Source organism: Notolabrus celidotus, chromosome 19 (genome assembly GCF_009762535.1).
Source record: "Notolabrus celidotus isolate fNotCel1 chromosome 19, fNotCel1.pri, whole genome shotgun sequence".
Taxonomy (NCBI): Eukaryota; Metazoa; Chordata; class Actinopteri; order Labriformes; family Labridae; genus Notolabrus; species Notolabrus celidotus.
The window spans coordinates 20,417,928-20,436,387 of record NC_048290.1 but is presented as its reverse complement, the minus strand read 5'-3'; the positions used below and the strand labels follow the sequence as shown (position 1 = coordinate 20,436,387).

The window sequence follows — 18,460 nt, the reverse complement described above, 5'->3', positions numbered from 1 at the left end:
CTTAACCCTAATCCCAACCCTAACCCTAATCATAACCCTAACCCTAACCCTAACTCTAATCCCAACCCTAACCCTAACCCTAATCCGAACCCTAACCCTAACCCAAACCCTTACCACAACCCTAATCACAACCCTAATCCTTACCCTAACCCTAATCACAACCCTAACCCTAACCCTAATCCGAACCCTAACCCAAACCCTGACCAAAACCCTAATCACAACCCTAACCCTAACCCTAATCTTAACCCTAAACCTAAATTTAACCCTAATCCTAACCTTAACCCTAATTCTAACCCTAATCCTAACCATAATCCTAACCCTAACCCTAACCTTAACCCTAACCCTAACCTTAACCTAATCCTAACCTTAACCCTAATCCTAACCTTAACCCTAATCCTAACCCTAATCCTAACCCTAATCATAACCTTAACTCTAATCACAACCCTAACCCTAATCACAACCCTAACCATAACCCTAAACCTAACTCTAATCCGAACCCTAACCCTAACCCTAATCCGAACCCTAACCCTAACCCAAACCCTAACCCTTACCACAACCCTAATCACAACCCTAATCCGAACCCTAACCCTAACCCTAATCAGAACCCTAACCCAAACCCTAATCACAACCCTAACCCTAATCCGAACCCAAATCCTAACCCTAATCACAACCCTAACCCTAACCCTAACCCTAATCCGAACCCTAACCCTAGGGTTAGGGTAAGAATGGTTTTGTAAAAGAATAAATGCACAAAATTGGTCAATTATAAGGACTCTCATAAAAATAATAATAATAATAATAATAATTGAGCTCTCAGCCTGCAGAGAAAGTTGTGAGGCACAGACCCCCAAGCTCTCTGCCCGACTCCACTGGTCACACTATAACTTAAATATAAGACTCTTTGAATCAAAAGAGCACTCTACAAGGTTAATGTACCATAAAACATAAACAATATACCCCCATTTTCTGTGAATGCATGATTATGAAGTGAAGGAGAAAACATGTGAAAGAAGTTGCGCAGTGTCGGCCGTGTGCAACATGCTCGAGTGCAACTTTGATGCGTCATGTAAGCGAAAACGATCAGTTAGTCCATAGGTTTGGGTCGAGTGTTAAAGGACATTACCTCTACTTTAATCTTGACGTCCTCTCGTGTTGCTATTAGCTCATCCAGTGTCTTCTGGGCGTTCTCCATGTGGCTGCAGTACAGGCCATAGATCAACAACCTGAAAACAGACAATACAACAACTGTTAATCTGTAACATTATGTCAGAGTTCTTCACCCTCCAATCATCTTTTGATGGCTCTTTCACACAAACCACATTTTCTGCTTAGAAGTGAAGAAGTTGAAAAAAGCAATCTCAGTAAAGAGCCGGTGCGGTATATAAATCAAAAGTATAATAAAGACAGGAATTTTAGAACCCTCTAGCTTCCTGATTACATTCCATTTTAAAGCTAACTGCATCGACTCCAGCAAGGCACTTTGCAGCTGAACACATCTTACAAATGTTCCGGCTCATAACTATAAAATCTTAATGTCTGTTAAGAGAAATCTACAGCTGAGATTTTGACTCAGACATTTTCTGCTTCTTCCGTGAGAACATTCAAAGACACGTGGGCTCATAAAACCTGTGAAAAACCCAGAGTGCAGTTAGAAATCTGGAAATGAGGTTTAAAAAGAACTAATGAGGCTATTATTCATTATCAAAATGTTGGAATTATTTGATATCTCTGAAAAACGTAGAGACAAGGAAAATTGCTGTTTGAGCCCACAATTAGCTTTCAGCTGGTTAGCGTCTTGGAGCCTTTAGGCGACATACTGTACATTAATTATAAGATTAATAACACAATTTGAGAGGTCAGCCTGAGAGTCATTAGGCACTATATGGGCCAGATAAATGAATAAATGAATGATGATTAGAATTGTACGTGAGTACTATGAATAAGAGATGACTGAATTCTGATCCCAAGGCAGTAATAGAAGAGTCTGCATCTTCTTGCCAACTCACTGTATTCACAGAGCTCTAATGAAAGACGCTGCTTCGTATCAGCAGCTGAGCAGAGCTCCCCTTATCAGCATGTGAGTCGGAACAATCTCTTAATTCCGAGCAGTGAGGATATGAGAGCTGCGTTCATTAGATATTACAATGGGACCCTGACACAGATCTGTAGATTCAGCTGGGAGGAAGTTCAAAGTCATCTTGCCTGGAGGATGCCACTGTACGTGGCACACATTCCTCCCGTTCACTCACTGAGTCAAAGTAGGGCATTGGCACGGCTGGTATAGTGCTAAAATCCCTATCACCCACCCACCCACCCCATCCCCGTAGTGTTGGCAAGGCAGTGCAGGGAGCTGGCACCCTGAAGTCTAATCAAGCCTCTTATAGATCTGTGACGGAGACAAGAGCAGCACTGCCTAAACAGCAAGCAGGGAAGTTGGTATGGAGGAGCATACACGCAAGTACGGCAAGTACTACATAATGTGACTCCTGCTTTTTCTGCAACAGAGTGCACAAAACAGACGTGGAAAATTACTTTATTAGCATGCAAGATTAGAAGTATGGCATCTTAGATTTATTTGATTTGGCTTGTGAAAGCACACATTTGAGCATGTAACACCGCTGATTCATTGATAAATGTAGTTTCTGCTTGTTAGGGTCCGTTGTTTGGTCTTTTATGGTCATTTTTATGCTGTTGTCTCGGCCAGGACTTCATGGTAAAGAGAGTGAATGTAAAAGTAGAATTCTACTTGGCAACATTAAGTTTAAATAATAAAAAAATGAATGAATGGAATCACTTTTTTGGGGATATGTTTCAGTGAAAATCATCATATATCTAAGTTGCAAATGGATTTAAGCCTTCAATTACTAAATGCATCATCAACAAGTTGTGGCAAGTGACAATGACACTGCAGATCATAGTGAACAAGGCCCTATGGCAAGACTGCACAGCTCCTAAAGTCTTCCTCTGAAAGAAGTAAAGCTCAAATTTAGCAAATAATTCAATGATACAATTTTGCCCTTTTCAAATATTATCAATCATTAAGCACATGATAGGTTTTGTCATCAACATCAATCAACTGGTTCCAAATCCTAATTTCTATTAAAATTTGATGATTTCCTGTACTTTTTGTCATATATCATTGTCTATGAATTTGGATAGAGAGTGTTGGTGGGTGAAAATAAACTGGTCAGGCACCCAAAGGGGGCTTTCTTGAGTCTTTTATCAAAAATGTTAATAATTAAAGAATACTCTAACCAGCAGCGTAGTTAAAAAAACAGAAGGTTAAACTTGAGTGGTTATATTTAAAATGTATTTCAAAATTGAGCTTTGAATTGGAAAAGTGACTCCGCCCCCCCATATGTTTGGATCTTTCTCCAAAAATCAACCATGTAAAAGAACATTTTGTATGGAAATGGTGTCATCTTGCACATTAAATGTGAGAGTTTGCAAGAGTGACACAAACAACAACACAATAAACTTTCTCTCAAGAACAACAGCTGAGTCCTTGAGGAAGACTTTTGCTCTGTAATGGACGGTGCTCTATGATAGCTAACACTAACAGACTTGAACATTTAAATATGAAGAAATAAGACTGTTGGCAGTAGATATTACATGGATTAGAGCTGAAGTCCATTTCTCTGAAACTCATTAATACAAATTCTCTGAAATTAATAACTGCTAGCTGTAAATCTGTGCTTTGGAGTCAGATTTTGCTGGAGGTTCAACTCTGACAACTAAACCGAAATCTTCCACTTGAAAGTAGCATTTCTGTCAAATACATTTATCATTAGATCACTGTCTCTTCCTCTGAGCTCTCCAGATGATTGCGAGAGCTTACTGGATCCTAGGAGAGGTTTGACTGCAGCCTCCCTGCGGTAAAGCCCTCACCCTGGTTAAACCAGCCCTGGGCAAACAAGCGTCTGATTAAGACTTGATCCACATTTGAGGAGACAGTTCCCCTCAGCTCTCGCCCATCCAGGACAACAAAATGACTGAGATAAATGGATCCTTGATCACTTTTAATACAGCAGGTGGACTGTGCGGCGTGACATGAGCTGTGGCACCCATCATGCAGTTATCAAGACCCAAAGTGACATGAAGATGTGCTTTGAAGAAGCTCCTCTATGACATTGATGTAAATTTCAATATTCTCTTTTTAATCTGGGAAACATGATGGTTGTAGAAGTAAAAGAAAAAGAACAAGAGACCAACTTGTCAAAGATGAACCAAATGAAGGTGAAGCAGCCACTCCTGAGGTACAACATGTACCTCGCTCCAGTGCTCTAGGAACTCCTTGTGCAATCTCTGATAAGTGGATTTTATGAAGTTTGTTATTTTACATTCATCAGTTTGTGTCCTTAATCAAGAAAAGTATTCAATGGACTTACATGAAATTTCTCTGAAAGCCCCATGTGAGTGAAAAAAAATGTTTAAAAGAGGTTTTGTTTGTTCATGTAGCTGAACTTGAAAGGAGGCTATTCTTTATCTTGCATTTATGTTTGGGGGGAGTGGGTGGTGGGGTATTTACGGTATTTGCTTGTGCTTCATATATCGTGCTGTTTGCCTGGTAGCTTGGGAGCAAGATGCATTTGTAAACTAATGTTCTATTAGCTATGGCACATACACAAGATGCCTCTCCTCGAAAGATGCATTTTCAGCTCATTTGACCCTGATGAGCCAAATCACAATCTTTGTGATAACACTAATTCACACCAAGACACTTGGGAGAACGAACAAGTCTGGAGTTTACTCTTTGTTACATTATTTACACAGACTCAACATCAATCCACTTAGCAACATTTAGCAAGTCACAGTGACATGCAGCACTGCTTCTAGCAAAAGTGAGGCCCTAAGCAAAACTTGTTATGAGGCCCCCTCCCTCTGCTGGCTCACCAGGGACACAAAATGTACTATGCCCTTACAAAATCAGTACATAGCAAAGTTAATTTTCACTCAACAATATTTATCTAGAACAATGTTTATGAATTCAAATGACTGATATTTAATTGCCTGAGATAAACAAATGTGTTGATATTCTGTGTCACTAATAAGTCACCAGTAATCTGTTGAAGCATGTGAGGAGGAAGCTTGATGTTAAATATGTGACATCAAAACAATAATAAAAAAACAATATGGTAACGTTCCTGAATATCACATCAGGTGCAGACAGCAGCACTTATCAAAAAACGCTAAAGTTGATGTTCAACAAGAATTCCAAAAATCTCTCTGTCCATGTAGAGGAACGATGTCATACAAGAGCATGTCAGCAGAAAGAGAGAGAGAGAGTGTGTGTGTGTGTGTGTGTGTGTGTGTGTGTGTGTGTGTGTGTGTGTGTGTGTGTGTGTGTGTGTGTGTGTGTGTGTGTGTGTGTGTGTGTGTGTGTGTGTGTGTGTGTGTGTGAGTGTCTGTGTCTGTGTCTGTGTGTCTGTGTGTCTGTGTCTGTGTGTGTCTTACTAAACTGGAGCAGGAGCTGAGCAGAGCAAGCAGACAGCACACACTATTTAATTGATCTCTGATCATCTCCGACATTAATAAATATATATAAAGATAAAATGGGTCGCTAAATATACTCAGGTGATGGTAATACATCAGGGTATGAAGCCCAGATAAAGTCTATGTGTGCCATCACTGGATGTTAATTACTTTAGTGGAATATTTCTCTTATTGCAGATTCAAGCCTGAAGAGTAGGAAGCCTCTTGAAACCACTTCCCCAAACATGAGCCCCCCCCCCCCCCCCCCCGCCCCATACATGATGGTGACCTGCCCTGTGCGTGTTCTGTGTATGGGCACTGGTGGAAAGGAAAAACTTTGATGGGCTTAGAAGGTGGGGTAGTGGGAGATGCAGAAAACAGCAGCTTAACCAATACTTGGCAGATTTAATATGACTGTACAAAGGAATGGTGCTGAGACATTTCCATAACCTATCAAGACGGCTGCTGGTTCTGTGGAGATGCTAGCTAAGCAAGCAGCTTACTACGTCATCACATGTTTGAGTGTTCTGATTATTTATGTGTCCCTCAGAGGCATTAGTGTGCATTCATTAATAAATCTCCTCAATAAATTAAAATGAGCTACGACAAGGAACTGAATGAACTCAAGTGGATTGGTGGAGCAGCCCTTGATTCAACTCCATGTCTCTTCTCCCATAACTCCTGTCTCCTCCGAATGTCAAATCTAATACAGGCTAAAAACTGAAAATCTCTAAAATACACTCAAAGCTCCACATTAAGAGGTCCGGATTTATATAATATGCTTGAAACATGCATGCAAGATTCCCACTGCCCAAAGGCTCACTTTCTAAATGTCCCCCCCATTGGAATAAAATGCTTCCATTCATGTAGAGATACTGACTTTAGGAAATATTTGCGATCATACCTTAATTTTACAGGAGCTGTATTTAGAATGCAACAAACTCTTCAGACATCATGTTGAGTGGAATTGATTTATTTATTAGCAGCCTGTAGTCTGGGAGTGAAGAGGCTAGTCAAATCTGTGTCCTTATCATCCAGACAGGCAGTGGAACAAAAGGGCTAATGACATGCAGGCACTCTGCTGCATGCATCCACTTTTCATACATAATTAGGCCGTGACATGGTGATAAGCACAACGCATACTCAATGCCACCTCTGGACACAATGTGAAGGGAGGTAATAATTTCCTGTTGTCTCCTCATGATATAACTAGATATGTGAAATCTAATATAATTTACACTACAAAAACAAAATCTGAAATAAGCATTTAAACTACAAATGACAGTCTGGGAAGTTCAAACTAAAGATGTTTGATTTCAGGTTTTTGTGTGTTATCTTTTAAAGGCAAATGCCAATTTCCAAGGAGTTTTCTGGATTCCTGCGCCAGCATGGACCCATGATGATGGAGATGACATCATCTGCATTACAAGATATCATTAAACGATTCAGAGTACCAGGAGAAATCTCTGAATAAAAAGAACAAGGCTGAAAACCAATACTGGATGGTTTTGATCTTCAGGCCCTCATGTGGCACGATATTGAAAACAGACATGACTCTGTAGTGGATGTCACTGCATGGGCTAAAAATGACTCAAAAAAGCACTGTCTGTGAATATATTTCGTTGTTTCTTTTAACAATGGACTGAGGCAAAGTGGAAAACTTTCCTAGGGTTCGTCAAATCAACATTTGACTTTATTTTGGAAATCGTGAACGCCATGTCCTCCACTCTGTAGAGGAAAGGGGCCACTCGGCTTGTTATCAGAGCACATTAAAAAAGCTGGGATCTGTGATTTTATGGAGATGTATGTTCACATGACATGGGTAGGTTACACATCTGGGAAGACACCAAGTTTATGAGCAACATATCCAACCATAGCCATCCAGACAATGGCTTTTCAGGGAGGAACTTGCATAGTTCAGCAAGACAATGCCACACCACCTGTGTTAAAACACAAGAGTAAACATGCCTGTCCCAACTTTCTGAAATGTGAACCTGGCATTAAATTTAAGATGAGCACATATCTTTCATTAAACAAAAACATGTTTCAATCTAAACCTATGATTTGTTGTCTTAGCAGTATTTAAAGACAGATATAGGGTTTCAATGATTTGCAATCCAACAAAATCTGTTTTTAACATTTTACAGAATTTTCAACTTTTTTGGAATTGAATCCATTATTAGGTTATCAATAAAACCATTTATAAAAACAATTTACACAATTTAAAACTGGAAATGATTTTAACAGCAGGCATGAGTATAGAGAAAAAGAAAAGCAGTGCAAACACCGAACAGCTGCTGTTTGCGACGGTTCTCCTTTAGGGGAAAAGAGTTAGCTGGTGCATTCAAAACTTGCTGTCTACATTCTTTTCTGTGTTGGTGATATTGCCCTGCTGCGCTGGTCTCTTTAATAATGAGGATGCTGTCGTGCATGTTATTTCACGGAAAATGCAATTTTGACTTACCGCGCCCTGGGCCTTCACCCCCACCCCAGTGCAGACCTGCGAGCCGAGCCGACTGACTGAGAAAATCTCCAAGCAAACCAGAAGTGACAGGCTGTGGAGCCAGCTAATATTCTCTGACACATGGCATTGGGACCCCCTCACCTCCACTCAACATATTCAGCACACAGCAAATGGAGTAGAACACAGAGCAAAGACCTCCAATAAAGAGGCTCATAGTGCAACCATGATTAGGCGCTGCAAGTATATCACGTAGCCAGATTACTCTGAAATGAGATGGGTAATGTCGCAAATAAGGATATCAACAAGAGGGCACTTTGATGCCCATTTACTTCACAGAGCTTCCTCTGAGTTCACTTTTCCATCCAGCCCGCTGCTGGCTGTTGAGAAGCGTTGAGATAAACCACTGACATTTTCACCGTGGCATTCAGTTCACTGACAAACAGAACAAAAAAAGAAACCCCTTTTCATCTTGTGCACTTGTGTGAGAAAAAAAGATACAAGCACATTGTTGTAAAGGTCACAGGGACTTACACGCAGCAATAACCAATTAAATATTCAAAGTCAAGTCCTCAGAATAATCGCCAAGAAGCCTGATGTCCATATCCCCTTGTCACTGTTCCTTATCACGACAAATGGGACTAGAGTGGCTCAATGTGAGGCAGGTATACATGTCAATCACATGAAGAGTGTCAACGCCTGTGACGCACAGAATCTGCAAATCTAATGTGTCCATTTCTTAAAATAACCCGGCTTTGCATTGTAGAAAATGTCACCAATGGTCATTATTTACAATGAACGGGTTGTCATCAGCATGAATGAATATGAATAGGAGGCAAATGGTAGAATAAAAGGTTAGAAACCATTATATCACAACCAGGTGGAGTCCATGCACTTGTTGCCCTTGTTTGCAGTTCAACTAGCACCTTGAAAAGCACAAATGGAGCCGGGGCCTGAGATGTCTATGAGCGAATTTTTTGCTGCACTTGCAGGCAGAGGTATGTTTATACAGAAAAATCAAAGATAAGTTATTGTGCAGTGAGAGTCAATTGGAGTCCAAATTAAATTACAACCCATCCATTCTACCTCTTTTGCTCTCCATATAGACTTTTATTTACTGTGCACAGCCAAACCTAGCTTGAAGCTATGGTTGGTAGTCATGGAAAACTATCATGAATTTGAATTTAGCATGTCCTCAGGACTTCGTCTAATTCTGACTACCAACCCCAGCTTTAAATGCTAATGGATGATACCAATTGAAACCAGAACTTGTTGAGCAACTTTGTGTCATATTCAGCATTTATATGCAAAATCTGTTGATAGACTACTTTAAGTATAAGTGCCTACCCACTTCTACTTACAGGGTTTGATTTAACCTTAACAAGGTATCTACGGGGCGCTGGTGGCCTAGCGGTCTAAGCGCCCCACATACAGAGGCTACAGTCCTCGTTGCAGTGGTCGCCAGTTCGATTCCTGTCCAGTCGACCGTTTCCTGCATGTCTTCCCCCGCTCTCTGCTCCCCACATTTCCTGTCTCTCTTCAGCTGTACTATAGAATAAAGGCAAAAATGCCAAAAAATATAACTTAGAACAAGGCCTCTACTTCAATCCACTTTACTATCCTTTCTCTATAAAAACATAAAAAAAAATTGATTTGGTCACACGTATAAAGACTCTACTTGTTCTGCGTCATTGCTTTCTTTGATTCTCCCTCTTCCTGTCTCTCCTCTTTCATCTGAGCTGTAACTTGAGCATCTCCCTCTACTTTACTTTAAGGACCTATGGCTGACTGGACCAACTTCAAGTGGAATCGAGTGCGAATAGAGATTTCCAGCCACGGCTAGATGAGATCATGGAGTCACGAAGAGCTAAATTAGGAAAAAGATACAGTAAAAATAGAACATGCGTGTAGGAAGTAGAGGGAGAGAATATGTCCCTGCCTCTGTCTATTAGTGGGATTAGAGTCTCTAGTGGTGTCACACTAACTTTGTGTAATATGCCCCCCCCAAGGCTTAAGAAAGAGGCCTGTACTGAGCTTATTTCTGTATGCAAACTGACGTTGCCTGGAGAAATGTAACGTGATTGCCTGGTGCAGGATGGACGGAGGAGAAAGAGGGCACAAAGTATGCGTGCCATCGGGAGGAATATGTTACGTACTTATACATATGCAAGAACAGGTACATGCTGTGAAGTGTGTGACTCATTCTTTCAGTAATGGCTGCATCATTAGAAGAGAGTGGCATATCCATGGCTGTGAATGGAGTCATGTCCAGGGCCAGAACCTATCATCACCGTCATTACCATTACCTATGAAGCAGCGGTACTCAGCACAGCAGGGAGGCAAATCACAGCTCCCCTCAGGGATGCAAATTATCCGCACATTGCGCAGCAGCTGGGCGAAGATGGAGATCCATCTGAGAGACAAACCCTGTTCGCCAATAAACCTCAGCTTTCCTGGTTCACAGCGCTTCCCACTCCTTACGCCACATAAATTTCCGACTAATCAAGTCTTTCACTGAAACACTACATAAAACTAATGGGACAATCTGTCAGTGTATTAAAGATATTTCAGTTTTAATGTTCCAAAGGAAATCAACCTGTTTTCAGGATATTGAGTCTTGAACAGAAGAGATGAGGGAGGTGGCTGGATTTGGATTTTTCATTAAAAATTTGCAAATACACAGTCTTTTTCTTTTTTCTTTGCAAGATATTTGAAGCAAGTTGATTATATGTTATCCACTTGGATATTTATTCCTGTTTTAAGACAATGAAATTGATAGAAGCATTTTAAAAGTCAGTGTTTGATGGTTTGGGAGAGTAAAATGTGTTGGAAAATGAAAGCCAAGCAGCTGGAGGTTTAGAGAGGTAATTTCAGAGATTTTGAGAAGCAAATGCAAATAACACACTGAACAACAAAGAAAACAATGACAAGCCAAAGTGGATTAACTCTGATTGATTCAGTTAAACAGGGAACAATTGGTGACATGCTCTCTCAGCTTTTCCTCTTACATGTGTTGATTAAATTGACTTATTCTCTGAACGCTAATCCCAGAAATCCGCCTACTTATTTGTGGATTCTCAACTTGAAGCAGCCATCTGACTTTGAGAAGCCTGGAAAAATGCAGCCTCCTGTCAGCCAGCTACGAGGGGATTCTTCTGACAGAAAAACATCCATACAAGTGCTGAGGTTACTCACCTTTCTTTGAAATCAAGGAAGATCTTCCCCAGGCCGTTTCCTCCGCTGACCATGTTCATGTCGATGGCTCGCAGGAGGGCGAAGTGTACTTTGATTATATCCTGTGAGAACATCACAAAAAGGGTTAAAATCTACCGAATGTAATGCAAATTAACCCTTTATGCTTTACTAGAAAAGTAAGAGTTAGAAAAAGCACTTCCGCATTGGACTCATATTTTTAGACAGGATTGCTGCTTGGTTTTCACCGATAAATGTTAAATGCAATCAGTCCCTCATATATAGGCTTAATTTGCTCTTTTATTCATATTACAGTCTTCTTAGTCATGTACATTAAGACAGTGTATGTTTTCACATATAGAGAATTATACAGGAAAAACATCTAGTTTGCTGTTGTTGTATTTTCTTCTGCTTGAAAATAATAGCTCAGTTATTTTCATTTCTTACAGTCATGTGAAGAATAAAAAAATAAATGCATCAGTATGTCCTTATTTTTCTCCACTTCCCAGTCTCTTACACTCAAACATAATCTCACCATTGTTTTCTTTAGGAAAGGCTCATATATCAAAACACTCATGTCAGGGTTTTCACTGGGTTTTATTCCAGCATTGTGCATTTCATTTGGGCAGTCTGGCTCTGCTCGTGTTGCAGTGAGCCCATCTGAGTGCAGACTGTCCCTCAGCTCACACCACCCACTGGCAAAGGCTGGGATAAACAACTTTTAATGAACATGAATCAGTGCTAAACATTCAAGATTCAGTAATAGAAGAATGCTAATACAAGAGGAGGCTTTGGGGGTGGAGGGAGTTACATTTCTGAGAGCAGACTGCTCAGTATTTATTGTATGCAGGCTGAATGTTAAAATTCAAATTTTATAACCAGGTGTACAAATAAGACACCTGGTTATGAAATAGCTCCCTTAGCTGCCCTTATTACCATAAAACCTCACTGCCAAAAAGGTTCTAGTCCCTCTCAGAGCTCAGTTCTGTTGTGTTCAGTGTAATTAAATGTTACTCATTAGGATGTAAGGAGCGCATCTGTACTCCTAAAATTTCAATCAAGAAAACATGTGATCGACTCAGTGAAAAAACACAGGCATAAGGATGCCAATACGAAACATTTCACCACAGAAAAAGCTGAATATCGACGAAGCTGTGTAGAATGAATTCTAACATTTATATGATATATAACGTATCATATCTAACATATCATATTCAAAAAGACTGCAAGGAAATGGGGCACTGGTTGGCCTTTGTGGTTTAAACGCATGGCCCCACTCACAAAGGTTACCCACCCACCCACCCACACACACACATCCACCCACACCCACACCCACACCCACACACACACACACACACACACACACACACACACACACACACACACACACACACACACCCACCTTTTTTTTTTATTGACAGACATCACAGCACATCGCCAACTGATTTCCCAAGCATATGCTACACATTCACGTCATTCATTCAGCCATCCATACACAAATTGAATTATTCACTTGGTGTGCGGCACAATGAGGCATGGTGTATATTCATCATTTTCTCTGCTTGAGCGGTTACTCACCTCTAGATTGACAAAGATAGCCTCCATGTCCTGTGGAATCAAGACTTGCTTCAACGGTATCATATAATTCTGCAAGGAAACAAAAGGCAGATCAGTGAACATCTGTTTTTCAAGAGTATAAATAGCTTTGCTGTCTTCTCAAAATTGTATCAGTTTACATACAAAGCAGTGGGCACCACAGTGGAAGACGTAGCCGCCATCTTTTTTTACACAGAATGTCTGAGGTTGTTATTACTAATATAGATTCAAATATACAGATGTTCTCTTCGCTGCACTCGTGCTTACAAAAGGAAAAACCTGCCTATCGTTTCAATAACGTTGTTTTATGGTTGTCACATTCCATCATCATAAATATAACAAATACATCAACTAAGAAGCAATGAAGAGATGACAGGCTTTATTAACCCCAACTCAATTAAGCTTAACGAGTCCTCTGATCATAAGAAGGTTATTTATTCTCATTTAGTCTCGTGTTGGCCCAACGCAGAAAACACAGGATACACATTTAGTTTAATGAAATTAGCCAAGCGGTTGATTTGTGGGCCTCCATCGGATGAAAACTGTCAAAGGGGAAAGCAATGTGTTAGCAGCACTGATCTCATATTATCACACTGGTGAGGGATGGTGTGTGTTTGTGAGTTTATGTTTCCTTAAACGTGCAGATTGTTTTTTAAAGCGGCATGATTTGAGTTTATCGGCATCAATGTTAGGATTAATACGTAATACATTCCTTTTAACTGCTCCCACACTTGTTGCCTGTGTATGTTCACGCATCAGTCCTTGTGCCTGTGATGTGTGGGTCTATACTTAAAGCCCCAGGGGCCTTAGTCTCCGGTGGGAGCTGAGCCAATAATAACCAAATTGATCTGCTCTTGTGACATTTGTGCTCCCCAGTGAATCCGCCAATAGCTGACATTTCCATGCTGTGACCCGGCCCACAGGCCCGAGACACAGACAAAGAAGACGGGACAAAAGGTAACTCCAACATAACGCTGCCTTTGCCAGGACACTCATATATACCGGTACATAAAGCACACACACATCTTTTCACACTTGCCTTATCAATGTCCTCTAAAGTCTTGTAGTACTTCGCTTCAGTCTCCTGGATTTCCACTAAGCAGCAATTTCTTTTGTCATCTTCTGTCATACCCATTTTCTATGGAGAGAGGAGGACATACAGTGTGTTAGAACAGCATTGTCTCTGCACGGTTACTCTGGATTGTCTTTTAATTCAGAACACACATTAGGTCATTGTTGTATTTTTCTTGTTATTGCAGTTTAGTGGTTAAAGTTAAGATTCTGGTTTGTGTTTCTTGGTTTTTAGTCATGATGTTAAGCTAAAGCCAGCATCTCATTCACTATGTAAGTGCGTGATGTTGAAACACTGTATGGGATTTAGAAGGACCAAAACAAAACATTTTGTTTACAGAGAGTGCTTTGCATTTTGCACAGCTTATTTCTTAACATCTAACAAACTGGAATTTTTAACATTTTCTGTTTGGTTACAGGATGTCATTGTTTTTTATTTATGTCCAATACGAGTGCAATCTACTGGACCACTCTTGACACTTGAGCCAATCAATTTACACCTGAACTTAATTACTACACAGCCATAACATACTGGTGACAAAAGTGTAACCCAGATTTGATGTTAGCAGTGATGGATGACACTCTGAAGCATGTTCCAAGAGTCTGGTTTACTTTATTTCTCCACTAATTATCGATCCTGCTTTCAAGTCTTGAGTTTAACATACACTACCAGTCAAATGTTTGGAAAAACCTTCTCATTCAACGTTTTTTATCTATTTTAATTACTTGAAACACTGTAGATTAATACTGAGGGCATCACAACTATGAAAGAACATATATGGAATTATTTAATTAACAAAAAAGTGTTAAACAAACCAGAATATGTTTTATAATTTAGATTATTTAAAGTAGCCCCCTTTTGCCTTGATGACAGCTTTGCACACTCTTGGTATTCTCTCAGTCTGCTTCATGAAGTGGTGTCCTGGGATTGTTCTGAATGAACATGTGAGCCTTGTCAAGAGTTCATTTGTAGAATGACTTGCCTTCTGAATGTGTTTGAGACCATCAGTTGTGTTGTTCAGAGGTAGGGTTAGAACACAATGGATAGCCCTATTTGACTACTGTTGTAAACCATATTATTTCATAGTTTTGATGTCTTCAGTATTAATCTACATGTGGAAAATGATTGAATTAAATAAAAAACATACACGAGAAGGTGTGTCCAAACGTTTGACTGGTATTGTACATTGAATTGAAGTTATGCCTGCTATCTAAACAATAAAAAAGGAACAAAATAAAAACACGTTCAAACTTCTGAAGCTGTTGGGTTGAAAATGATCAGATAATTGAAACACTGTTTCGAGAAAGAGGGACAGTTTTGTCCTCCAGGTTAGTCCATGTGAGCTACATAGTTTTTGTGTGTCACTGATCATGTGTGGGCGGGCTCGCCTGAAGAACAAGGCATATTTATGTAAATGTAGATGACTCAAGGTTTTAAGTACATGGCCATGCAAGCAGGGATGGAGTGAGGGGGCGGTGGAGGATGGGGAGAAGATACCAAGATTTCTACATAAAGCATTTCTCATGAGAGCAGATGTCTGAGAACGTCTCAATAACCAAACACGATGTGTGTGTCTTAGAAAGAACAATACTCTGTAATGCATAGTGTGTAATTTTCCTTATAAGCAAAGTTAAAAACCTGTGTAGACAGAGGTTTCTGTTCTATCCAGATTTTCTATGCTATAAATATAAAAAGAGCAGCCCAGCTGGTGGATTACTAACAAAGCCATCTGAGGCAAATTTGGCTGTTCATAAGCAGCGACGATCATAAAAATTGCAGCCAACAAAGTAGAAATGCATGTCCAGTTCAGGTCTTGCTCCAACATGTAATCAACCAATCAGAAGCAGGACTCAAAGCCAGTAGGATAATGGTTATTGTCTTGTACTTTGAAGCTTAATGTGGCAGCTGGTGGTCAGTGGTGATGTCAGTTAATGCTGCAGTCACCGAGCTGAAGTCACTTCTGTCTCAAATGGGCCCTGATTCAGACTCTAAACCAGATGGGGTCTGTTTTTCAGCTGGCTCGAGTCAGTGTTTTAATTGGCAAATGATTCCCCTGGGATGCAATGACTTTGTTTCAAACAAGGTGCCGAAGCGAGTTAGTTGACAGAGGGGTGAATCACAAGCACAACAGCACTTACCTGCATGTATCTGATCTGCAGCATGGGAAAAGCAAACAGTGCAATTTAGAAGACAAGTTCATCAACACTCATGCATGAGACACCTTAGAGAGTTCGGGGAAAGAGGTCATGCAAATCCACATCAGAGAGAAAATCAAGAGTTAGTATAAAAGACTGATTATAATGCAATAACAGAGCTGTCAAGTTAACTGGGTTTCTCCAGTCATGAACCTCCAACAAGCAAATAGACACAGTATCACAAACAGTATAGACATTAACACCATCAATAACTGGCATTAAGAAATACACGTGATGGGAGTAGAATGTGTAACACTTAGTTTCTTACCATGGGTTGTCGTACTTCCACCTTAATGATGTCCTCGTAGATGTCATCCCCATCGTCCTCACACGGCACACAGTCGTAGATGTCATCTTCGCCCAGGTCATGCTCACTGAGAAAAGAGAGAGTCATCATGTTAACTGACCCTGGATTCAGATTTTTTTTAGGGATTATTTATCCGACTTTCAACAGAGATAGGAAGGCAGCACAATGTCTCAATCATAGCTAGTTTAGTCATCAGTAAAGTTATGTGCACAAAAAAAAACAACAAAAATTAACAATGTGTATAACTTAATAATGCGGAGAAACTGTAATTATCATTATATTAAAATTCAAGGATAGTACAAATGAATTGAATATGCACTGTGTGAGTTATAAAATGCGCCATTAATGGCGGATTTACCGGCAATGCGCAGGTGAATTGTTTCACGGTTTGAGAATGAGCATTGGACACAGAATTGCTATATTGAGTCATGTCTCAGCCAAAGCATAAACTCTTGTTGAAATCATCTGATTGACCTTCTTTCCTAATTTTTCTGCCCAGATACTCTTTCATCATTAAAGCATATGTGTGATTGCCCACAAATAAAAGTTCTAATGTTGTATGAATTGCCTTATTTCACAATAAGCCTAACCCTAAATTTCCAGTTATGAACTAATGAAAGAAACCTTTATTGCCCCTGAAATGGAATTGACTGTGCATCGAGAGCATTAAAATGCATAACAATAAATGACAAAGACATCAACAGCCATTCAAAACAGCTTGTAATAAACATTACACAGGTCATTTAAGATGTACTGTATATCATTGGAACCTTGCATCGCTACTTATGGAGAATATCAAGAGCCAAGTTCAAACAAGTGCAACGAGCAAAAATCAGACGGTGTATCAGAGTTTGTTCAGCATCTGAATTCTGTCTGGGTCAAAGGACATTCTGTACCTGTGCCCTGAAGTCTGCACTGACTTTATTTTTCTTTGTTCACTGTTAAAAACTAAAACTAAGAAAATGTTTTTGTCTTATTTCTAGTAAATAAAAAATGATGTTCGACTTCACATATACTTTTTTTTTAGGACTAATTAGCTATAAATATAACATGTAATGCTAATAATGAGTTAAAACATTTAGCAATGGGGGCGCCGTTGGCCGAGCGGTCTAAGCACGCACCCCATACACAGGCTATAGTTCTCGTCGCAGAGGTCGTAGGCTCGACCCCAACCTCGACATTTGCTGCATGTCCTCCCCCACTCTCTATTCCCCACATTTCCTGTCTCTCTTCAACTGTCCTATCGATTAAAGGCAAAAATGCCCAAAAATATAACTTTGAAAAAAAATAATAATTTACCAATGGGGAGAGACAAAATTTCTTATCAAGTGTAATTTAATTAAGTTTCTTGAACTCAGGGAACTTAAGTATATGTTCTTACCCTAGTGGCAGACTTTTTTGCTCTTAACAAGTAATTCAGGTCTTATTTTTGTCTTGATAATATCTTCAAATAAGACAGTAATCTTGACCTGTCAGGTGAATGTGGCTAAAATTAAGTCTAATAAGATATTTCTTTTACTTTATAGGACAAAAACACTTGATTAGTTTTGAGTTTTTGCTGTCTTCTTCCGACTTTGACACAATAAACTACCTCAGTATTAAAACACAACCTGAACAAATTTCACTTTGCCAAAAAGGATCATTACATCCACTTAAAAGTCCTCACACAGCTAAAAGACACGGAGTAGTCAGAGCAGTGTGAGCTCATTATCCTTACAAGCCCTGTCTGAAGAGTCAGATTGGTGTTCCAAGCAAAGGGACACAGAACTCAATGTTCAGAAAGCTCCACAGCACTGTGTTATTGAGTGGCATTTCCCTTTAACGTGTTTATGCTGCTTTGGCACCCAGCTAGCTAACTGACCTTTAATTAGGCCAGCAGCCAGCAGAGCAAAGACAGTTACTGTGGAGCGGAGCGTCGTCTGGGAAAAATCCTCGTGCTCTGGGAGTCCACACAGAATCTGCCTCTGTTGTGTAAAAGCAATTATTGTTTGGGAAACTTATTGAGGCGGTAGAGATGCCTCAGCAGGAATTCACTTTGGCAGTGGGCCCACATCAATGTAAGTTAATAAACAGAGAGCTTTAGGTCTCCAAAAAAGGAAATAAATGATTAAATACTGTAAATAAATAAAGATAGTGAAGAGGGGCCTGTTAAATAATGGAAGACC

The 18,460-nt window shown here is 39.9% G+C and overlaps 1 protein-coding gene across 5 annotated transcripts in view; it reads right to left on the bottom strand.

The window, feature by feature from the left end:
* Positions 1 to 18,460, bottom strand: part of vav2 (vav 2 guanine nucleotide exchange factor) — a 256,669-nt gene that overhangs the window by 30,861 nt on the left and 207,348 nt on the right. For all 5 annotated transcript variants that reach the window (XM_034709776.1, XM_034709778.1, XM_034709777.1 and 2 more), the window contains exons 5-9: positions 16,257 to 16,362; positions 13,761 to 13,859; positions 12,704 to 12,772; positions 11,129 to 11,229; positions 1,124 to 1,223 (exon numbers count right to left, since the gene is read on the bottom strand). In XM_034709776.1, the coding sequence (XP_034565667.1) occupies positions 1,124 to 1,223; positions 11,129 to 11,229; positions 12,704 to 12,772; positions 13,761 to 13,859; positions 16,257 to 16,362 (475 nt within the window). The remainder of the gene's footprint in view (positions 1 to 1,123; positions 1,224 to 11,128; positions 11,230 to 12,703; positions 12,773 to 13,760; positions 13,860 to 16,256; positions 16,363 to 18,460) is intronic.